General features: G+C 40.3%; 2 protein-coding genes across 2 annotated transcripts in view; one reads left to right on the plus strand and one right to left on the minus strand.

Annotated features, from left to right (window-relative positions):
* Nucleotides 1-21,552, plus strand: part of LOC107582766 (bone morphogenetic protein receptor type-1A-like) — a 32,282-nt gene extending 10,730 nt beyond the window's left edge. Inside the window, exons 2-12 of the mRNA XM_016268760.1 lie at nucleotides 7,794-8,035; nucleotides 16,808-16,979; nucleotides 17,092-17,194; nucleotides 17,278-17,377; nucleotides 17,736-17,832; nucleotides 18,121-18,256; nucleotides 18,536-18,728; nucleotides 19,030-19,327; nucleotides 19,489-19,664; nucleotides 19,794-19,924; nucleotides 20,384-21,552. Coding sequence (XP_016124246.1) covers nucleotides 7,960-8,035; nucleotides 16,808-16,979; nucleotides 17,092-17,194; nucleotides 17,278-17,377; nucleotides 17,736-17,832; nucleotides 18,121-18,256; nucleotides 18,536-18,728; nucleotides 19,030-19,327; nucleotides 19,489-19,664; nucleotides 19,794-19,924; nucleotides 20,384-20,509 — 1,608 coding nt within the window. The 5' untranslated portion in view covers nucleotides 7,794-7,959 and the 3' untranslated portion in view covers nucleotides 20,510-21,552. The remainder of the gene's footprint in view (nucleotides 1-7,793; nucleotides 8,036-16,807; nucleotides 16,980-17,091; nucleotides 17,195-17,277; nucleotides 17,378-17,735; nucleotides 17,833-18,120; nucleotides 18,257-18,535; nucleotides 18,729-19,029; nucleotides 19,328-19,488; nucleotides 19,665-19,793; nucleotides 19,925-20,383) is intronic.
* A 61-nt stretch (nucleotides 21,553-21,613) lies between these two features.
* LOC107582767 (multimerin-2-like) lies at nucleotides 21,614-24,241 on the minus strand. The gene is made up of 2 exons (XM_016268761.1): nucleotides 23,585-24,241; nucleotides 21,614-23,378 (listed from the first exon to the last, which is right to left on the minus strand). Exons 1-2 carry the CDS (start codon nucleotides 24,141-24,143, stop codon nucleotides 22,960-22,962), a joined length of 978 nt encoding a protein of 325 aa, XP_016124247.1. The 5' UTR covers nucleotides 24,144-24,241; the 3' UTR covers nucleotides 21,614-22,959.
* Nucleotides 24,242-24,260: the final 19 nt, after the last annotated feature.

Here is a 24,260-nt window from a genome sequence, read left to right on the forward strand (position 1 = left end):
CGCGTCCTGTGCGAAAGCAAAATGAGTCTGTGCTGCTTCTGCACCACATACACATACTGTATACGCACTGCAGACGGAGTACGTGTGAACTTGGCGCAACAAATTTAGTTCAACATCTGAGGCAACGCCACAAAGAGCTCTATGACCAATGCATGGCAAAAAAAATCCCTGGACACGGGATTTTTTTTTTTCTGCCATATGTCTATTCTAGACATTTTGTTACACCTTTACTTAGTGATTATTTTGCTTTATGTCTGTTCTAGAGACATGTTACAGCTTTTTGATAAAGCTCTAATTGGTTTTCTTTTGGAAATATGTTTCAAATTCACACTGAATGCATTTATGACTGTAAAGCATGTCTGTGTGTCAAAATCGTGATTAAAATCGAAATCGCAAAATTGTTCAAAGAAATCGCAATAGGTTTTTTTTGTTCATATACTATATGATATAATATAGATATATACTATATAACTACTATATAATATATTATACAACTTATAATTGTATATATTTAATTAATGATATAATGCTAATAAACCAATCTCTTTGAACTACCAAAATCAGCTTTTTGCCTTTAAATTGTATGGATAACCATTATAATAAAACAAATGGCACAATAGAAAGCCACATGATGAATCAGAGTTTATCATAAGTGGTCTGTCCATAAAACATGGCCAGTACTTGTGTATAGACAGTTCACTACTGATAACCGAAATAAGAAACAAAACTATTTATACAAAATACAATCATGTGATGTCACAAGGATTTCCGAGAATGTCCTTATACTGTTTTTCATCCAAAATTACTAAGTCTACTTCCAAAAATATAAATTTGTTTTACAGTTTTTCACTGTATTAGTTAACAAAGTTAACCCAAATAATTATAATTTTTTTACATTGTATGATGATTTTGCTGTTACTATAAAATAACAGCAAACACTATATTACTATAAAAAACCTCAATAGACTATGCAACACCATCATCAGTGTGTTCTTGAACCCACGACTGTCTGGATAGAGCCCTGCATCTGTTGCCACAAACCTCCGCCCTCGTTTCCTTCCTTTCAACTTTCTGCACTTTCCACTCGATTTCTCTTTTGTAGATGTACCCACAGAAAGATTCATTTTTACCCTCCTGCATGTTTTTTGCTATCAAATCAGATACCATCTGTCTTACTAAATTCACATCTTATTTCCCAATAACCCCGTTTTATATTTCCATTAGAGTGTTGTGTGTCTCTTGAGTGTTGTTCAGACATCCGATAAGCCGCAGATACAAACCAAAGATGGGCTGTAGATGTGAGAGAGAAAGCAACGTCAGGCTGTGAGAGGCCTGTGCTGGTAGCAGAGCGTGACTGAGATGTTGAAAGAGCTGTGGCCAGCAGGGAATGATAGATCGAGCAGGGTAGAGAGGGGGGAGGAGGACAGGAGTGCAGCAGGAGGTTTGGAAGGAGAGTGCTCTGCAGGAACGTTTCAGTATTCTTATGGTAATCCAGCCTTGGATGAGCCTCAGAAGCAGCCAAGCAAACAATGAGAGTGGAGCCAGGAAGTCTGCTCTCCCTGCTGGCCGGCGTGACTTGAGAGGCAGGCAAGGCACTGGGCTGCCTGCAAGGAGGGGCCCCCAGGAGGGGCCAGTGAAACGCATGCCAGCACACATATCCACATACCACATTCACTCAATCAACGAGTTAGAGAGCATGGTCGGTGCTGGTGAAAAGCATGTTTGTATTTGTTTGCATGCTTTGTGGTGAGCGGGGCTTGTTTTTCTGTAGACTATATAATACCGTGATCATTATTAGCACAGATTTGGTGATGTCCTTTTGGCAATTCTTTTAAGAGATTCTGATTACAAATTACCTGCCGATAATACAGGTTGTTTTTTTTTTCTTTTTTTCTTAGTAGGTTGATATTGGCTATTAAATTGTGCATGCTCATTTCATCCGTTTTTTCCATTTAGATTACATATGACATCATCTAACGATCGCTTAATAAAGTTAAAGGGATTTTAATAATGTTAATAAAATTATATACAGTGGTGTGAAAAAGTGTTGGCCCCCTTCCTGATTTCTTATTTTTTTGCATGTTTGTCACACTTTAATGTTTCAGATCATCAAACAAATTTAAATATTAGTAAAAGATAACACAAGTGAACACAACATGCAGTTTTTAAATGAAGGTTTTTATTATTAAGGGAAAACAAAATCCAAAACTACATGGCAAAACCTTCATTTAAAAACTGCATGTTGTGTTTACTTGTTATCTTTCACTAATATTTAAATTTGTTTGATCTGAAACATTAAAGTGTGACAAACATGCAAAAAAATAAGAAATCAAAACACTTTTTCACACCACTGTAAAATAACGTAAATAAACTTTTTACCTTAAATTGTACAGATAGCCAATATAATAATACAGGTTGTGCAATGAAAGTCCATAGTTAATAATAGTAAAATTAGGTTAAATAATGATAATACAGTTAAATAAAATAAAGTTAGATAAAAAATATAAAGAGGTTTAGTTTATCTAAGATAATTAACAGGTTAAATTAATCTATAAAAACATTAATAATTTAGTAACAGTTAAATGTAATCTTTAGAAAAACTGAATATTAATTTTTCATATATTTTCACATAATTTTGTGATGCCTAAATTAACTTACAGTATTTAAAACGATTGAATTTTGTTTTTATTGTTTTATTTAGGATTTTCATAACATAACATGAAAACAATTATCTCTAAATAATTATTGGGTTAATTTTAATATTGGTCCATCCCTAATTCTGCTAGGTGTTATTTGGTGTTGGTCTGTGGTTTTTGTTTTCATGTAAGGCTCTGGTTTTGTACACGTTTCTTTTGTGTGTGTGCATCGATCGAGGCATTGCGCTGCATTCTTAACATGATATTTTGGGTGATCCCTTTAGTTGTTCATCTCACCTGCCTTTCCAAAACCTGTCTGAAAGGGGATGTTTGGCGTCTTGCATTTATTCTTTTCTTCTATGAAATGGACTTAGCTGAAAAAACAAAGATATTCAAAGGCACTGTCAAAGCAGCATTATCTTTGGGGAAACGAGTGACACAGCTCGCTCTGTTCTTTCTCAAATTTCTGTCTCCAGAGTGACTTCCCCTTTCAAGCATCATATGATTGAAGACTGTGGGAATGCCTTCCCAGAAACCACATGCCATGCCACAGTGATTTGCTGTAAGGTGTGGTCATTCTATATGGTGGCTACAGTTGCTTTACCTTTTCCCACATCTCTCTGGTCTTTCATCCATTCAAAGGAAATTAATGAGGATCTTTCCTCTGAAAGAATGCTCAGTGAGACTATAAATTATGCCATTTAGCACAGCTCTATGGCATCTGTGCCTTCTGATTTAATAGTGGTCCATCTGATGCAGAGATTTGCTTTGTGCCAGTTTTGAAACTGTGTTATTGATATTAAGTTGTGTGCCACTGCACATTCACATCTGTAGTTATTCTTAACAAGAGCAAATTGATTTTCCAAACCATGTCTTCATGTGATTTAGATAATTTCCTTTTGAATATGGAATGTTTTTTGGGGGGGGAGGTTTGTAACTTTATTTAATATTATTTGTATGTTGTGACTGTGGTTTGGATGATCTTGTTCACAGATGTCAGTGTAAGTGCCAGGGACCTGTTAACGTGTGTTGGTGCTGTAAGGAGCACAAGACGACGGAGAATTCCAAATAACAGTCCTTTACTAAATCCACAGAAGAAACACTGGTGAAACTCAGGGAAAATGCAGCACAACAAACATCTAACATCAAACAAACCATAACAGGCAAAGGGCTGAATAGAGCAGGGAGAACTTATACAGAAACTAAACGAGGGAACTAATGAGATGATTAACGAACACAGGTGAACAGAATAAACTAATCAAGGGAACTAAGGAAAACTAGGTCACTGAAAAACGAAGACAGAAGAACAGGAACACAAACAAACAGTTCGCCCCCTCCCGGGAAGGCGCGACCTCATGCCGTAAACTGTCCAACTGTGGAGGGAGGGGTGGGGACTCTGGAGGAGGGCGAGAAGCAGAAAAGGGGCAAAACAAAACATATTCCAGGGCAAATAAAGTAGTCCATGGGGGAGTAGAAGGTGGGAGGAGCCAGGTGTTAAGCCAGAGGCCAGCCACGACGAGGCCCCAAGGTGGAGTCAAGGGATGGAGGAGCCATGGTGGAGAAAGCCTTGACGACACCCTGGGGATGAGCGATGGAGACTGAGCCACTAGAGGTGGAGCCGAGCAGATGGAGAGCCAGGGCGGAGGGCCAAGGCAGAGCCGGAGTGACTGAGGATGAAGGCGGAGCCGGAGGGAAGGAGGAGCCTGACAGAGCCAGAGGGACGGAGTGACGAGGTAAAGCCAGAGGAGTGGAGTCCCAAGGCAACGGATGGTCGACGACTGACCAAGGCGGAGACAGTGGGATTGACGGGCCATGGTGGAGACGAGGGAGCTAGGAGTCAAGGCGGAGCCAATGGGTCAGAGGACCGAGGTGGAGTCCGGGGCTCAGAGGCTGGAGGTGAAAACAGGGGATCCTCACGCCTAGGCGGAGCTGGAGACTGGTAGTCCCGAGGTGGATCAGAGCGCCCAGATGGCGCTGACTGAGGGTGAGCTGAGGGACTGGCAGGAACCAGCGGAGACAGGGCTGAGGAACTGGCTAGCATAAGAGGAGGCAGGAGAGAGAGACTGGGTGGGAGCTTAAGAGTCACAGGGGGTTTAGGAGACACAGGAGAGCTGGACGGAACCAGCGGAGACCCAGGAGACATGAGAGAGCTGGACGAAACCAGCGGAGACTCCGGAGACATAGGAGATTCAAGAAACACTGGAGGTTCAGGGGAACTGAGAACAACCTCTCCAAACCAGTCAATTAGATCATCTTGAAAGATGTCCATAAGTTCCTCTTAATAACCAGAGACCCGTTGCAGCTCACCCTCAATGATGGGAGTGTGGGCGGGGCTTCCCTCCAAGCCCTCAATCTCCACAAGCACTCCCTCAGGCATGTGCAGTGTAGCTCGGCTCACACACCTGGTCAGACATCTCTTGAGGCTCGAGCTCCGGGGCGATGATCGGCTCAGTCGCAGTTTTATGCGCTGGCTCACGTGTCGCGGCAGGCTCAGGCTCTCTGTCTGCGGTGGGCTCAGGCACTTGCTCCGGGCAGCGGGCTGATGGCTGGCTGGTCTCTGGTTCTGGAGTGGGGCTGGTGAAGTCCTCCTCGGCAGGGCAGACGGTGAATTGTGATCCACAACTCACTTCCTTCTTCCGTTTAAAAAAAAAAATCTCCGTCCACATGAAAATGCGAAAGCATGCTATGAAGCACTGTCAAGAGCATACCAAGCCAACAGGTGGTGATATAATCTCAACCGTAAAGCCATGTTGGCCAATCAGAAGCCTGAAAACGTTTCCAGTAGGCGGAGATAACAGCGCATGCTCCGACGTTACAAGCCAATATCTCCGGTTTCGCTGTCTATACGATAACACTGCAACCAGAGTTTTTGAAAATCTTCACCCTGGCAGGTTTCAGTGACCTGGTGCTGCGTTTGCGTGTGGACGAATGGCCAAACCGCATAGAGAAAGCTGTGGTTTTGAAAATACCGGTGTTCGTGTGGACAGGGCCTTGTACAGAAACTAAACGAGGGAACTAATGAGATGATTAACGAACACAGGTGAACAGAAAAAACTAATCAAGGGAACTAAGGAAAATTAGGTCACTGAAAAACGAAGACAGGAGAACAGGAACACAAACAAAAGCCAATAACCGTGACAGGACCTCATGATAGGATTGTTCTTTCTCTGTCAGCACACTTCCTGTCTTTAGGCCATGAAGCTTTCCACACTGACTAGTCATGGCATGCTTTTACCAGTCTTCCATCTTTATCTCTCCTAAGGCATATTCACACCAACAGTGAATTTTTCAGGCTTTAATACAAGATCTCACCCATCTGACAATATGTATGCATATAGTAAAGGATATTACTTTTATTAGTAGTAATCAAGTTTAGAAAAACTCATACTGATTATAATTCTTTATTAATATTTAGCAGCAGTGTAATTTTTATTTATTATTCCATGGTCTGTTGGAATTCTTGATTCTGATTGGCTTTCAGGTATGCATTAAAACCGTTTAATGCACAGGTAGTTCCAAGTCAGTTTAATCACTGTTCTATATTAACGCGCCGCTGCTTTAATTGACACACACAAACGCGCGCACACACATCACTCACACAGAGAGAGAGAGAGAGATCGGAGATCCCGCTGCACACACAGAAACGTTCAGGAGTAGGCCAACATAAACTTGTTGTCAACGCTACCCCGTGACTTTTATTAATAAAATGGCTTAGATACTGGATCACTGCATTATATTCCTAAGCAACGAGGAGGTAAAATCTCTGCTTAATTAACTATACTCACAACTTCATTGTTTGTAGAGAGTAACGCACAGACGCAGGTAATTCACACACACAAGTGTCATCTCTCTCTCACAAACAATCGATATTAATTCAAATAAATGTTATAATTCATTAATTTAAATAAATGTGATCTAACTGCACTATTTCATCTCTGTGTCTAATTTGAAGCGGGCAGAATGCTAGAGCTAACGAGCCATAACTGATGAAAATAATCGTCATTTTTACCCATTCGTGCAAATATTGTGCTGCAATAAGAGCAATACTAATTTTAGCTTGTCTATAACTTGGCAAATGACCATGGAATAAGCGGGATAATCAACGGCTTGCCGTGCATTAAAGGATTTTAAATGCACTTCACGTCGGATGTTTTCTTGGCCTCCACGTCGTGCATTTAAAATCCTTTAATGCACGGCAAGCCATTGATCATCCCTTACATATATAATAATAGTAATTGTAGTAGTAGTAAAAATAATCATATTCATAATAATAATAAAAGTAAACTGTACTGTCTATGAAAGTTGCACACAAGTTTATTTTCTTTACCAGGGATGGAATGAGTTGTTGAAACCTGTTGCAGGTCATATCTCTCCATCCCTTGCCCTGTGGAGAAGGATCCAGTCTGTCTTAAGGGGTCCCTATGAGCCAGAGGAGCCCCGCCTTTTGTTTCCCATTACCCAGGAGTCAGGGAAGTGTGAAAAGTAGGGCGCAGGTCGGGGCTCTTTGTCCCCCTCGGCCAAATGAAAAGTGACAGACACCGGCCCCCTCTCTGTGCCTGTTAATTCAGGCCCCCAGTCCTGCAGAGCCTCTGGGAGCCACTAATTGCATCGAGACAAGCAGGGGCTAAGAGGGAGCAGACACATTATGTTATTAACGCTGGACAGAACCCAACACGAGCCATTTTGAATGGGACACTGCTTAAAGGGGTAGTACAACCTCCAATGTTATTATTTTACTCACCCTCAAGTCGTTCCAAACTTGTGTGACTTTCTTTCATTTGCAGAACAGAAACAAAGATATTTTGAAGAATTATGGTAACCAAGCAGTTTTGGTGACCATTGAAATCCATTGTTATGAACAAAACAAAAATAAACACACACAATGAGGTTGAGTAAACAATGGCAGAATCTACATTTTTGGGTGGAATATCCCTTTAAGTAGCCTTCCAGACTCGAGAGCCGCCATCCTACAGCTCCGCTCTGATACGCAGTCAGGGGTCATGCTCTCACAAGTCACGGCGCTAAGATGGAGGTGCAAATGAATTTGAATACCACTCCAGTTCTCTCTGTCAAGCTTGCTTTCTGGCACTGAGCAAGGAAACATGTCACAATGATGGTTCTGAAACATTAATAAGTGTTCCTCTCTCTTCATTACAGGGTCTTAAACCAGAGAAGGCTGTAAAGAGGCCTTGAAGTCATCATCACGTCACATACTCTTCTTCAGTCTACTCACCTTCACAGCTAATTGGTGACTTCATTTGTCTCAAAAGTGGCAGAGTTCAGCACGACCAAGACAGCTATATAGATTCAAATCTCAGCCAACATGATAAAAAGCCACTCCATGGTCATCATCTTTGGCATTTTGGGAGCTGCCGTCCTTGTCTCGCCGTCGGCTGAGGGTAAGCCAGTTTCATTATTGTAAAGTGTCTACACTTGACCATTGCTTCCCTCTCAGCGGACCAAGCAGACGCTTGGCAGTAGCTGCTGAATGTCTGTTTTGCAGACATTCGAATCACAAACCCCTATAGCAAACAAAAATGTGTTTTTTGTTGTTGTTGTTTTTTGGTTTTGTTTGAGTGAGGGAAGAAGGCGAAAACTGCAGATGACTGGAAGGGTCATCTGTTTTGTTTGATCTGGATGCACAATAGAAATGCAGCAGCAATTTATAATACAAAGCAGACTGAGGCAGCAGGAGAATTGATTTTGCCGTATTTGGATGATACCCAGTGTTTGCAGAAGCCTGTTTTAATGGATGGTGGCCTTTAAAAACATAGCACAGTAATGGCCTCGCTTTTTATTCTCATCAGGCCCCGTAAGCTCAGAATTGTCTCTTCACATTTGCAATGCATTAGCAAACAAACACTATCTGCCAGGATATTCATCTGAATTACATTATTTAATTTTATTGATTTGATGCCCTTCTGATCTTCTCTCATATGGGTTGACAGTAATGGAGACTTTGCCTCCATTTCAGGTAAATGCAGACATGAGGAACTGCACACTGTTTTCTCACAAATGTAACAGTCTGCATTAGAGACTGTTGTGTGGCATTCACGTTGTCTTTAGGCATTCATTCACTCAGCAGTGATTGTCTTTGGAAAATACACGTCTTAGGGCTGAGGTGTAAAGAGGCCGTTTGGGTCACATTTGGCTATGCAGAGAAACAAAGGTTTGGGTGATTGGTTTGAAATTGTGAGTGTGTTTATATGTTAAGGAGAGGAATGGGGGGGGGGAGTGTGTCAATGGGCAATATTGTAGATGTGTGTATTTCAGGTAAATGCTGTTTTTTTCCCTATAGGGTTTTACACTAGTATGTTAATGAAGGCAGTTGTAGGGTGACTGCAATTAATGTTGAAGCGTTAACATTGACAAAGCACTGAATAGCACTACTATTGTCTATTTTACCCCAAGTCTGTCACTTCCAGGTTAATCACAGTTTTGGGGAATGTCATTTAGACAAATTGCTATATACACACTGTTTAACACTGTGTATCTGATACTTATCGATAGCTGAAAGCGTAACAAAAAATATCAAAATAGCTAAAATATTCAATAAATAAACATGTTGGGGATGCATAGAAATTTGTCACTGGTGGGTGGAGTTCTGTTGAGAACCGTGCTGTGTTCTATGGAGATTTTTTGGGCGCCGATTCCATGTGAGCCTAGCTATGAGTCAAAGTATACTTTGTTACATAATATTTTGTTATACAGTCAACAAGTTTTCCAGGCTACAAAACATCACTCAGCAATTTTGCAGTGGTCCACCCTTGTTGCTTAAAAACAGTAGATTCATTGTTTACATTTGAGAACTGCCCACTGATGTCATGAGGTCTTACTATCTGTTTCTGTTTAGTTCTTTGAAGTTTATTTTTCAAAGTGCCTCTCTATTTTAGGCAATGCTATCTTGGAGTCATAAACGCTGTCTATTCTTGGCAACAGAAAATCCATGGGAGAGAGAGTTTTCCTCCCATCAAGAACTAGAGACTCTATGGTGTCTGTTAGAAAAAAACAGATTGAAAGAAGTTTAAATTAGTATGTCAAAGCTCACAACTCCATTACCTCCTTTTAGAGTTAAGCTCATAATATTGTATACAAAAGGAAATGACCAAGGCAAATTAAAGTCTCTGGGGTGCAAATGCATTTTAACTATATTTTCCTCTGTTGTTTGGTACAACAGTTTAAACCATTTTTGTTCACTGCACTGACACAATTTTAACTTTACAGTTGTTTGGAATGGTCACTGTCTGCTTGTAAGCCTAGTTTAGCCTCTTTAAATATATTCTTCCTTCTGCTGTTTCCCTCCCTGTAAAGGAACAAAAGAAGAAATGTGTGCTGGCAGCAATTTCTTCTCACTCGTAAAGTCAACCAGAGCCTTTAAAACAAAGGGTAACTACCCTCGGTCATTGCAAAGGTTCCTGTTAAATGATGAGTGGAAAATGGAGTGCCAGTGAGAACAAGATAAGGGTGAGAGTTGAACTGCAGATGAATGCTGCGGAGCGTGTTTTTTTTTTATGGAAGCTGATCTGAGGGCAGGTTGACGTCTGATACAGAATAATGTCTCCTGACTGCATATGGCGGCACGTTCCTCTGAGAAATGTCATGTCATTCAGCACATTTAACACAGGCTTTCAATCTAGCTAATAAATGAACTTTATGGAATTTTCTGCCTTCAGAGGAGAAGGTGAGGTTGAGCACTTTTAGGTTGAGCCTCACTGGAGAGGAAAACTGGCAGTAAGAGGATCTAGTTACTCAACTGTAAGGAAATTTTTACATACTAGATTATATGATACTATTGAGATCACTCAATTTTACTCAATTTGATTTGTTTTACATCTTTAGGTTTTCCCATTCATGACCTTTTAGCATGAACATATTGAACCCTTTGTAAATCTCAAAATGAATATCCTTCTCAGTGTTTCCCACAGATTTACACTCTATATGTGGCAGCACTTCCCCCGGGGGAAATATATGCTATATGTATAAAAAAGCAGACAGGCTTATTGAAAATGCACATTCATTCTCTGCCAGCAGGAGGCACTTAGGAGCGGCAGAAATTGCGGTTTCCCCGGTAAAAGCAGCGCTAGAATTTTGACTTTGAAACGTGCAGTGCTCATGTTTATTCAGCAAAGTCAAGGCATTTTGGAAAATTATTTGTGGCGGTCAGTGTTGATAATGTGGCGGGCCTCCACAAATAAATCAATGTATGGGAAACACTGCTTCTATACTGTATGTTAAAAGGATTTAACACTGTTTCAATTTAGGTGTTTTTATATTTTTAATTTCTTATTTTATTTTTTATTAATTAGCATTTAATAAATGAATATAACAAATCTTCAGCAAATCTCAAATTGAATATTCCTTTTTTTCAGACCGTTTATTAAAATTTTGTAATGTCAAAATTTCTTGTAGAATTTAAAACAATTTTAGGTTTGGTGTTTTTTATTTTATTTAATTTAGTTAAATTTTTATCTGCTTATCGGTTATCTTCATGAAAACATGAACATGAAAAAAGGATCTGCTTATTGATATTAGGCAGATTTTTAAATGTCATTACATCCCTATGAATAAATTGCTCTTAAATACGTCACTTGTTGAGTCAGTGATTCTGTCCCTCTGCCCTCATTTCCCATGCTGCACTGCTCTACCACACTGGGCCGCCCGCCCGGCCCAACTACAGGAAACTTGTTGAGTCTATTGTCGGTGCTGCGAGTTTCCCTGACACTTTAACTATTTCCTGTATTGTGCTAGCTGACAGGTAGCGGACTAAAGATGCCAAATACAAGCTGTTCTCCGGAAATAATTGTTACTGTCTGACAGTGAAGGCCTTTGATGGTGTGCGTGACTGTTCCTTTCCTTGTTTTTGTAGACCACAATTTCCAAAGCATGTGAATAGAGAACTCCGTTGAGCTTCTGTACAATGACACAAGTTCACTCTAGTGAGCATGTGTTCAGCGGTGCAGCGCAGGAGCCTGTTAAAGGCGATCTGAACTCTCACTTTTACAGCTTGCTGTTAGGTACTTGGCTCTAGAGGTGTCTCCGAGCCCATTAGAGCTTTACTTTCATAAAGGCAGCCAACTTTATTGGTCTGTGTCAGGCAGGCCGTTGTTTTCCACATGTTCCCTTTTTTCCTTCCCTCTCATTCCATTTTTAACAAGCTGGTCTTCAAGCTGGTGCTGGATTAGTACGTGTTGGAGGATTTTGCCCTGAAATGGGAGCCCATGTGATAATTATAATGATCATTATTAAAGAGATGAAAGTAAATAAATAATAATGGCAGGTTCAGGTTAACTGCCACTTAAAGCTTAAGTCGTTCCTGCCAGCCCACAACTGGCCTTTCCACATTTTTCGGTTTCTTTTTGTTGTAAACGTACAGATTTTAATGAATAACCGGTGTAGGAGTTATATAAATAAATGTCTCTAATATTTCAGCTTCTCAAAGAAGGGCAAACCTCCTACGTGTCGTCCCTCAAGGATACATGATTCACATGTTATTTTGATGTATCTAATGGATACCCAGTGATGTATTTTGGCACAAGGACATCTTGGAGGATTTTTGTGTTTTTATTTACCCTCTCCTACGTTTCTGCTGCAGACACTGAGACTGTCATGAGGACCAGTGTCTTGATTATAGGCTTGCGATCCAAACGCCCTCGTAGAGACTTGGCTGGCTCATTGCATCATTTCCTGTTAAGTCTTACTGCAGCACTGAGAAATAATAGCTACAACACAGAGAACACATGGAGATTGATCCACAAAGCATACTACATTTCAGTCTGCGGTTTAAAAATTTACAACCAAAGAACAGCTTCTTTGCAGTCCAGAAGCAGCTAGCATAGCCTGTTCATGAAGGCGTGAAGACGATGAAGCACTCATATTCTTTGCTTACCTCTTGACCAGCCTCCCATTACAGCTTCAATAGTGTCTGAGCTGCCTACTCTACCCTCTGCTTTAATAGGGTCAAACCACAGATGTTTACCCTAGAGTTCACAGTTCAGCTACTGCCTCATCTTACGCTGACCGTGTTGAAGCAACACAAAATGGCATGAAATAGAGTCCCTAAAAAGTATGTGGACACTTATACCACATTTAAAAAACATTGCAAGATCTTAAAAAAAAAAAAAAAGATTTTCAGAAATATAACGCAAGCACACTTTTCAGTCAAAACTTTTCACAAAATTAACTTAGATTTTAAATTATAGATATGTTGTTGAAAATGAAGAAGAAAAAAGTCTTTGACACTTTCTGGTTGTCGAGTTTTGTGGAACATGTTTATAGTTAGTATGATGAACTACGCCGGTGGTTGTTCTGTTAGGACGACTGTTTGAACTTGAAGGAAACGGACTTCAAACATCCATGAAAAATGACTTTGAGACCACAAAAGAAGATATATTGAAGAATGTTTCAGCTGTTCTGTCTCGCTGCCTACTCTACCCTCTGCTTTAATAGGGTCAAACCACAGATGTTTACCCTAGAGTTCACAGTTCAGCTACTGCCTCATCTTACGCTGACCGTGTTGAAGCAACACAAAATGGCATAAAATAGAGTCCCTAAAAAGTATGTGGACACTTATACCACATTTAAAAAACATTGCAAGATCTTAAAAAAAAAAAGAAAAGATTTTCAGAAATATAACGCAAGCACACTTTTCAGTCAAAACTTTTCACAAAATTAACTTAGATTTTAAATTATAGATATGTTGTTGAAAATGAAGAAGAAAAAAGTCTTTGACACTTTCTGGTTGTCGAGTTTTGTGGAACATGTTTATAGTTAGTATGATGAACTACGCCGGTGGTTGTTCTGTTAGGACGACTGTTTGAACTTGAAGGAAACGGACTTCAAACATCCATGAAAAATGACTTTGAGACCACAAAAGAAGATATATTGAAGAATGTTTCAGCTGTTCTGTCTCTATATTAAAAAGTCAGTAGGGTCCAAAACAACACTAGTCCCCAATGATTTTCATTGTATGAACCAAAAAAAAAAACAATAGAGAGAATATCTTCTTAAAATATCTTCTTTTGTGTTCCACAGAAAAAGTTATACAGAATTTTTTGGAATGACATGAGTGTGAGTAAATGATGACAGAATTTTGCTTTTTGGGTGAGCTAAAAAAAAAAAAAAAGAGTGGTTCAGAAAAGTTTGTTCTGGGAAAAGCATCACTTTCTTTGCAGATGCCACTTGGTTTGATATTTTGATGTTTAGTGCAGTGACGTTCAGATATTTTAAAGTGTGACTTAAATGTCCAAATGCCTTTTCGGGCCACTGTGATAAACTACAAGCTTTAACTACACAGTGACATTGCTGATTGGCTTCACCTGGTGCTTGGTGCTCCACAGCACCTGATTGGACGTATAACTGTAGAGTGCTGTGTATATGTTTAGGCCAACTGCATGGAAAATGGAGTCTAAGTGTCTCTTTAAGAGGCTGGCGCTGGAGTCTGAGCCGAGCTGCCTACAGGCTGGGAGAATGCGGTCAGCAGGACTCATTACTGCCTGAGTACTGCCAGACCTCAGACTCCACGGTGACGGCGAGCCAGAATCAAGCACACATGTAAGGAGCATGGCGATGCTCTGTAGATCCGTCTCTCCGAGCTAAGGAAAAACGCAGACAGGGGGAAGGAGAGCAAATGTATTCAGTGGCTTCGCAATGTCAATGAATCACTCGGTGCCTCAGAGGTACTTCAGAGATGTGCTACAAGTCGCATCTGCTCTGATTTAGTAACCCTTCTAACTCAAAACCTGTTTTATGTGTTTCAGCTCAGATAACATTCCTGCGCCCTGCGGTTGTTTGTGTGCCGCTGTTGTGGTTGCGGGCATTTAGCTTTTGCTTAACTCTGCATTGTAGCTGTTAGGACGTGTAGGGCTCAACACATCATAACAGGTTATCCTGCCTTTTACAGTCGCTCCTAAAAGCAAGCCGTGTTTCTGACTACAACGATCGCATTCCTTCAATTTACTGGCCTCTCGCTGAGAGCAGGGCTTTCAGAGCGATACTGTTTTTCTTTCTTTCTTTTTCCTGTCTCTATTCCACCATGTTTATGTTACCGGTTTCCACCTCCATTATCACACTGGGCCCTGTGTGACAGCAACGGCGCCTGGACTAAACTGTGAAGTGATCAAAGATGTTACATCAAATGCTTTTGCCATGTATTTTGAATTTTGCCCTAATGGAGGGGGCCGTGGGACGCCTTCATGGCTTCAAATGAACATTTCTCAAGTGCAAAAACCGAACCATGACACATAAACAGGAGATTTATATCGCTGGCTATCGCAGGAGCATAGCATATGAATGGACTGACTCATACACAAAGAGACAAAGCATTACATGAAAAGAGAGAAGGACTTGAGAGTGTTAAAGGATAATGGTCCAAAAAAAGGCTTAATTGTATTTGTACTGTATGCCATATATTACTTTTTAATTTTGGGGTGCTATGTGATTTGGTCATGTTTTCATGAGATTCAGCTCACAACTTCTACAAACCTTTCTTTTTTGTTCTCTTCTACCCATTAAACACAATTCTCTGTGTCATATCGGAGATATAGTATTCCCATATTTTTACATATAGTATTACATTCACTGCTCTTTGCTTCTGTCAACAACGCCGTAGAAGCATACAAGCATTTCACAGAAGCAGCTGTAACTGCACTTAAATATGCTTTTTTAAGAGTTTGCCCTGCTTCATTGATTGCACTGAATGTGAATGTATTGAAACAATATCTAACAGAAACAATATATTTATATGAGAATCTCACTGAATTCTCCTGTAGTGTGATTCTCCTGTAGATGTTTAACAAGCGGTTTGTTTATTCTCTTCCTCCGATATTATTGTGCCACGTCCTCTTCATTCCCCAGGCTGATATCAGCTCTCAGGGTTTAAAGCGTCCTGGCTCCACGCTTCTGTTTTATCAGACTGTATATCAGTTTAGTGGTCTCCACCCCAGCAGATATGGCTGGAGGTGTTGCTGTCGTGTAACTCTTCTGATAGCAGGTAAGATCTGCCTACTGGATGGAGTTTGACATTTATATTTGTTTGGATTTGCCCAACTACTGTGGGAAATGAGGCACTGTGATTTCAGAGGAACTCTCTAGTCTCCATCAGATATTTGTTAATATTCAGAGAGAGGACTGAAGGAGTCTAAGACGTGGGACAGGTCTGGCGGCTCTAGTAATGAGATCCTAGGTGTGGAATGTGGTGTTTTACTAAACAGCAGCATGCCTGTTTTAGTGTGGGCTTATTTTGACTGGGTTCAGGCCTGCCCGGACCTGCAGGACGAGCAGCAGGGCTTTAAGAGGAAGCACCCACAGCAATACTAAACACATGAGTCTTTGTGCCTGGGGCAATATACACCCTGTCTGTCTGTGACAAATGCCCACGCACTCAGACGGATCAGGTTACAACACAGAGAAATTTCTGATAGCAGGTAAGATCTGCCTACTGGATGGAGTTTGACATTTATATTTGTTTGGATTTGCCCAACTACTGTGGGAAATGAGGCACTGTGATTTCAGAGGGACTCTCTAGTCTCCATCAGATATTTGTTAATATTCAGAGAGAGGACTGAAGGAGTCTAAGACGTGGGACAGGTCTGGCGGCTCTAGTTATGAGATCCTAGGTGTGGAATGTGGTGTTTTACTAAACAGCAGCATGCCTGTTTTAGTGTGGGCTTATTTTGACTGGGTTCAGGCCTGCCCGGACCTGCAGGACGAGCAGCAGGGCTTTAAGAGGAAGCACCCACAGCAATACTAAACACATGAGTCTTTGTGCCTGGGGCAATATACACCCTGTCTGTCTGTGACAAATGCCCACGCACTCAGACGGATCAGGTTACAACACAGAGAAATCTGCATGTCTCTCTCTGTTCCAGTTTTCAATCCTTATTGCCCTCTTTTACTCTCAGTCTATGGTGATCTGTTTTCCTCACTCCCACCTATTTATCTAAAATCCTTTGATTCCTTCCAGTATAATTTAGCACAACATGAAGCGAAATAGAGGGGTTTTGTTTCCAAGTGGCCCAGTGTGGTTTGGTTTGGATTTACAGTTTTACTGCTTTAATAAAATGTTTGATATGACTCAGTGTTTGCGTAATAATGAGCAATAATGATGATTTTATTAGAGACAGTTACATTCTAGGCGGTCTAAAGTCTGATGTCACATATTTCAACCCATCTAGGTGGGCAGAACCCAGACTACATGCTTCATGGCACTGGAGTCAAGCCCGGATCGGATCCAAAGAGACCCCAGGCAGGGGACAGGTCCACCGTGGCCCCAGAGGATGCTGCCCGCTTCCTTAGCTGCTACTGCTCAGGCCACTGCCCCGAAGATGCCAGGAACAACACCTGCGTGTGAGTACACTGTATGCTTTTCCTGCTGTTCACATCAGCCACTTTCCACTTCCTTTAACTTCTCATCTAAATGCGAACACTGTGATTAAACAGTCTTTGTGTGTTTACGCAGGACGAACGGCCAGTGTTTTGCTATCATAGAGGAGGATGAGCATGGCGAGGCTATCCTCACCTCTGGCTGCATGAAGTATGAGGGCTCTCACTTCCAGTGCAAGGTAATACATGAACGGCAGAGTGAAGAATAAATGTTTAAGTGCTGAGGCATTATCATTGACTGAATGTGGTAATTGTTGTCCAGGACTCTCCTAATGCTCAGACCAGACGGACCATTGAGTGCTGTTCCACTGATTTCTGTAATAGAGACCTTCAACCCACACTTCCACCTCATATTCCAGGAAGTAAGTTGCACGTCACTTAAAAAGAATCTAAATATAATAAATATATTTGTCTATATATACACACTTGTTCAAACGTTTGGAGTCTGTAAGATTTTTTTGTATATCTTTGAAAGAAGTCTATTTTTCTTATTACATTACATTAAAAACTAATATTTTTAAATATTGTAACAATTTAAAATAATGGTTTTCTTTTTTAGTAATATTTTCAAATATAGTTTATTCCTGTAATGGCTAAGCTGAATTTTCAGCAGCGATTACTTTAGTCTTCAGTGTCACATGATCCTTCAGAAGTAATTCTAATATGCTGATTTCTTATTATTATAATTTTTTTTAAGTTTGTGATCTCTTTGTAATCCAGAGCCTCCGTTATGGAATGCCCACTTGCTAGCCTTCCTGATCTCCGTGACAGTGTGTTGCTTCACTTTGGTAGCCATAACTGTGGTTTGTTACTACAGGTGAGACTTTTATTTCATAATGACATGTTTATCCAGCTGAAATGTATGAAAGATGCACCTCAGTCTGTTAATTATTGACTAGCTCACTGATAACACTGGCAGAGTCACACCTGTTTAAGATAGTCAAGTAAATTTAGCACCTTTTATGTTTGACCTTAATGCATGGAGACATACTGTAGCTCTAGTAGTTACTGATCTGTATTGTTACTGATCCCTTTTTGGAACGGCTTCTGTGATGTAACATCACATTGAAGGTGATTTATATGATCTGCCTGGCTGTTTGATCAGGTATAAGCTGCAGACGGGACGGAGACGGTACCAAAGAGATCTGGAGCAGGATGAGGCCTTCATCCCTGCAGGAGAGTCTCTCAAAGATCTCATTAGTCAGTCGAGCACTGGCTCTGGTTCAGGGCTCCCCCTGCTGGTGAGGCACTGTACATGTTTTTCATAATAAGAACAGGATTTGAAAAGGTCATTGAAAACAACAAAAATTTCAGAGAATTTTTAAATTGTGGTTTCCAGCTATAAAAATTAATAAAGTAAATAAATTATTTAATTAATTTAAAAAAACCGTCAGGGAAAGGTAATGGACATTTCTTTAGACAGTATCAATGTTTGTAGTTATGCTCAGATCTAATTTTTTATTTTTTTTGCAACTTTTCTCCATTATGATACATGGTTGTCCAATTATGTCGATTCACAGGTCCAGCGCACTATTGCTAAACAAATTCAGATGGTACGTCAAATCGGGAAGGGGCGGTATGGAGAAGTGTGGCTTGGTCGCTGGAGAGGAGAAAAGGTGGCCGTGAAAGTGTTCTTTACTCGTGAAGAGGCAAGTTGGTTCAGAGAGACAGAGATTTACCAAACGGTGCTCATGAGGCACGAAAATATACTTGGTAAGTTCCATTACTAAAATAGGCTAAAATCAGTAGGGACCCCCATTACATATTGGATATATGCATTTTAATTATTTGATATGATACCATTATGATATCATAAGTCAAACATGTATGTTACATTTTAATTTTATTCAAAACTTCATTCAAGGTAGATTTTTTTTGTAGTATTGTACCCTGATATAAAACTTTTACAGATTTGATATTTTATTTAATGCCTCTATTTCCGTATGATTGCTGCTGTGATTGTGTTGTGCCTTTCTTTTTAACATTCACACTCATTCTTCCTATCTTGCTCCAGGCTTTATAGCTGCAGATATTAAGGGCACGGGCGCATTCACGCAGCTTTTCCTCATTACGGACTACCATGAGAACGGTTCTCTCTATGATTATCTGAAATACACCACCCTGGACACACAGGCTCTGCTGAGGCTGGCCTATTCTGCAGCCTGCGGCCTGTGCCACCTCCACACAGAGATCTACGGCACGCAGGGCAAACCTGCCATCGCTCACAGAGACCTGAAGAGCAAAAACATCCTCATAAAGAAGAATGGCACCTGCTGCATCGCTGATCTGGGCCTGGCTGTTAAATACAACAGGTGAAGACACTCTTGCAACACACGCTCAGACATGCATGCAAACACACTGGCAATGAAAAGAAAAGCATCAAAGAAGCATACTTCATTTACAGCTAGTATGCAACCATTTGCAATGCATTGACCACATACTTTGCTTTTATTTTTATTTTTATTTTTTTTAGTGATACCAATGAGGTGGATGTCCCTCTGAGCACAAGGATGGGGACACGGCGGTACATGGCACCAGAGGTCCTGGATGAGACCCTAAATAAGAACCAATTTCAAGCGTACATAATGGCTGATATTTACAGCTATGGTCTCATTGTTTGGGAGATGGCCCGCCGATGCGTGACAGGAGGTGAGTTGTACGTGTGTTATGTGAGTGTATGTGAGGTTATGATAATATGTACACATTTCAAAGCATGTTTATGTCTCTCCTTTCTGAATATGTGATGGATTTGTTTTAATAATGGTATTTTATGTGCAGGTATTGTTGAGGAGTATCAGTTGCCATACTGGGACATGGTACCTTCAGAACCGTCCTACGAAGACATGAGGGAAGTGGTATGTGTTAAAGGCATGCGGCCAGTGGTGTCTAACCGCTGGAACAGTGACGAGGTAAGTTATAGCATTGCAGTTTAGTTCAACATTGCTCTGTTTGAATACGTTTTTGAATAACTCCAAAATTTGGGTTTGGCTAAGCTGAATTTTTAGGAGGTATTACTCCAGTTTTCAGTGTCGCATGATCCTTCAGAAATCATTCAAATATGCTGATTTAATTCAGGATTCTTTGAATAGTAAATTGGAAAGAACATTTGATTTGAAATATTTTTTTTAACAATGTAGAAGTCTTCAAGTTAAAAGTCAATCAGTCTTATCTGCTTATACTAACTTAATTTTGTCAACATGTAGGAATACATTAGCCATATAGTTGACCTCATTGCTAACGGATATGTGCTAAAAGCCACAAAACTTTTGATTTCATGGGGTCTTTAAAAATCACTGCTTTGTAACAGACTATTTTATAGTGTAAAATGCAACCTTAAAACAATTGTGTTTTGTTTCGTCTCCACACAGTGCTTACGGGCCATGCTAAAGCTTATGTCTGAGTGTTGGGCACGCAATCCAGCCTCTCGCCTCACAGCTCTTCGAGTCAAGAAAACACTCGCCAAAATGGTTGAATCACAGGATATCAAAATATGATCAGTTTTCCCTCCAATACCAGTCTGAGAGAAATCATGGAGATATTGATGCTCACTTTTATGAATTATTGCCTCCTAAACAGACCTGTGGGAGTGCTGTCATGTAGCACCCTCTGCTGGACAGTATGTGCCATAACAGACCCACGAGAAACGAAGGACAGCAGTTCTGCAGGCATCGGTACTCACATCATCCCCATCGCCACCATTTTTTCCTTCTTCAGGCACTCTTTTATATATTGGGAGAGAATTGAAGAACATGTGGTGCTTTCTGTGAAAGCTGTGTAATATGATACATCTGCATGGAGGAGTGGCATGGTGCCAGCAGTAATGGAGCCCTGTGGGAGAAGGCTTGAGGATTGACCCTCTGTTATTGACTGACTTGGGAGGCGGACATATTTGGGTTGATATTCGGACTAAACCCCCAACTGTATGCTTGGGATATGCTCAAGATATGTGTGGCTAGCGTCACAAAAAATGGCAACACTGCATTTGGATCCTGTGCAGCTGTGGCCACTGAAACATCAAGAGTGAACGCTCCCTATTTAATTCAATTGACCCATATTATGATATATGTATAAAAAAAAAAATGTCCCGTAAACTACATGTTGATATTTTAATTAATAGCCTTTTTGAAAAATTATTCCTTCAACAGCTTTCCTTTCTGAGAATTTGTCCATGAGATGTTCAAATACAAAACTGAGTGTTAGCAATAAGGTATTCTATTTGAAACCTTCTTTTTCAATCTCTCCGAATGGCAGCTCTGATCTGACTTATTGCAGGTGTGTCCGTGCAGATGTATGCCGACTGCCCCTGAATGCTTCATAAACGTTGTTGTATTATATCCAATAGCCTTCGAGTCAACCTCACTATATCACATCTGATTCATCAGTGTCAGATTGGATTGCCATTTTCAATGCCTCATTTAAAAAGTTTTGCCTTGAATCTAATGTTGTGACGCTTGGGTATCATATGACTCATAAATGTCTGATGTGATAGAATAATCCAAATGCATGTGCTATTTATTCATGTCATATAGTATGAATTACTGTGGTAAGATATTTTTACTTGCAGGACTATTAACACTGTTCTTGTAAGTTTTCAATGCCTCATTTAAAAAGTTTTGCCTTGAATCTAATGTTGTGACGCTTGGGTATCATATGACTCATAAATGTCTGATGTGATAGAATAATCCAAATGCATGTGCTATTTATTCATGTCATGTCATATAGTATGAATTACTGTGGTAAGATATTTTTACTTGCAGGACTATTAACACTGTTCTTGTAACTTGTGACTTTCTCAATGTTTTCCAGAGCAGCTCAACCTTTCAAATATTAAATTTATGACTATAAGATGAAATTCTACATTTAATAACTTCCTATGAAAGTGTGGGTGAATTATCATTATTTGTCTTTGATATAATGTGTAAAACTAGTCCCTTTATCTGTAATTTACTGAAAAGTCAGGACATACAACTTAAGTTCACCTTTCATATACATGAAAATTGTTAGCACTATACAGGTTACCTGTACAAAATACAGGTTTAACGTCAAAACCAGGGTACTTTGCCTTGAAAGACAAGTTGGTCATTTCTGCCTTGAAGATCAGGTTATATCATTGGGGTGCATTTAAATAAGTTATTATAGCAGACTGGGAAATATAAATTATACAGTTACAAAAACCTTTGCTTTGCATTGAAGATTCAGATCTCCCATTGCTTGTGTGTCTTTTCTTATTGTTTGGGCTGCAGTTGTGCTCAAGCCTATTCTGTCCATTACAATCATGCCAGTTAGCGAAAATCACATTTGAACTCATTTAAGCTCATCTGGCTTGATAAATGACTACACAATGCGTTTGACTTAATTGTTTAATGTGTAAGGAAACGTGTAAAATGGCCTGAATAATATTAACTTTTTTTTTTTATTGTGCACAATATCTGGATTTAAGAGAGGTGCCTTATGTTTACCAAGAAAATCTGTTCTGTACACAGAATTAGTCCAATGTATAAATTTTTTAAGTAAATTGCCTTATTTTAGTACACAAACATTGTTTAAATCTTGATTGACATTTGCATTTAATGTGATCATTTGAATGCATGATTTGCAGGATGTCCATTTTTTGTACAGAGTTTCCCTCACTATTGGTACCTTTTGTTTATTCATATTGCCTAATAGAAACTGGTTCCATTACTTCCATAATGTATTCCTTGCCTTATTATTAGATCCTCCACAGATCAACAGAAGGACTGTTGTTATCTAACTGTGTCTGTTATATAACTGTCTTCCTCTTATTTCTTTAACTTACCTTGTTTTCTCAATATTCCAAAATCAGTTACAAAACATAATATTTCAACAAGTATTTTTGGCACCTTCAAGAAGAGGCTGCATGCATACAAAATACAGCAAGACTCAAACGTATCCTCCCATTCCTTGGTTGCTCACCCATTTCTCTTCACAGCATGTCCTTGTGCTCTGTAATGAAGAGCAATAGTCCAGACAGTGTGTTGTCCCAAGGCTGCGCTTTTCGTAATGATCCATGCATCAATTCTAATGTAACTGTCTCCCCTTGCCGAAGCTCCAGCAGGGAGGCTCGGCTAACTGGTCCCCTTTTTTCACCTTGTTCCTGTCTGAGAGAGGCCACTGGAACTCCACTGCACTTCAGTACAGCCAATGAAAGGCCTCTCTCAAAGTCTAAGGTCACTAAGAAGAGATAGAATCCAGTCTCAGTTGCCTGGAACACCCCTGATGTAGGATTAAATGTACCACCATAGTTCACAGCCAAGTTTTTCGATGTGAGCTCCCCATTTGGTCCTCTTCTGTTGTCCAGGCTTGTTATGAACACCACGGGGGAATGTGGTAACTGAGCATGTTCTGAAGAGATGAAATTATATGATTTTTAGGTAAAAAGTATCATTTTCAGTTAGAGAAAAAATGCTTTGTCATGATGTAGTTTTAGTGTTGTCCATTGAGGGGCAGTGTTGTTGTATGTCCACTATGCCCTTCAGTACCAAATTACTACTTCATTCATATTCAAAACTAATGGCAAATGAAATAACTGTATTAATAAGATCTCTTACCTCTTTCTATGTATCTTTTTCTTCGTCCACTGGAAGACTTTTCTTCTCTTTTGATCAGATCTTCTTGCTTTTGGCTCCCCCTTCTCTTGCCTTCTTTCTTTCTCACCAGTCTCCAAACTTCATCTAGATTCAGGCTTCTAGTCGAGCTGGCTAGTTCTTCTGTATTACTGAACAGGTTTTGAAACATGTTCAAATGATCCTCCAGGGTCTGATGTAGGGATGCTATATTTGCCTGCAGTTCTAGAACAGAACCACCAGAGGGCCCAGTGCAGTTGCCACAGCGCTCTTCCAACATGGTTATTCTACCTGCTAATTGCTCCACCTCTTTTCCCAGACTCCAGAAGTCACTGACTGAATAATCAGCATCCTCCTCTCCAATCGAAGGGTCTGGTAAAGAGGACTGGTAACTTTCAGGGCCCCTTGCCTGGTTATTTGTACAGGGCCCCTCTAAGTATGCCACCGGGTCATTGCTATTCATCTCATCTCCATCAGGATGCTTTCGCCGAAGGGAGGCCAGAATCCTATCATGTGTTTCAATCTTTTGCTGCATCACAGCCATTCTCTGTAAAAGATCTGGGATACTGAGGTCTTTCTTTTGGCTGTGTGACCAGCGATAGAATTCCAATACCTCCTCTCCGAGTAGCACTTCCAGGACTTCAGAATGGCGTACAGCATC

Source organism: Sinocyclocheilus grahami, unplaced genomic scaffold (genome assembly GCF_001515645.1).
Source record: "Sinocyclocheilus grahami isolate Dianchi unplaced genomic scaffold, SAMN03320097.WGS_v1.1 scaffold47.1, whole genome shotgun sequence".
NCBI classification, from domain to species: Eukaryota; Metazoa; Chordata; class Actinopteri; order Cypriniformes; family Cyprinidae; genus Sinocyclocheilus; species Sinocyclocheilus grahami.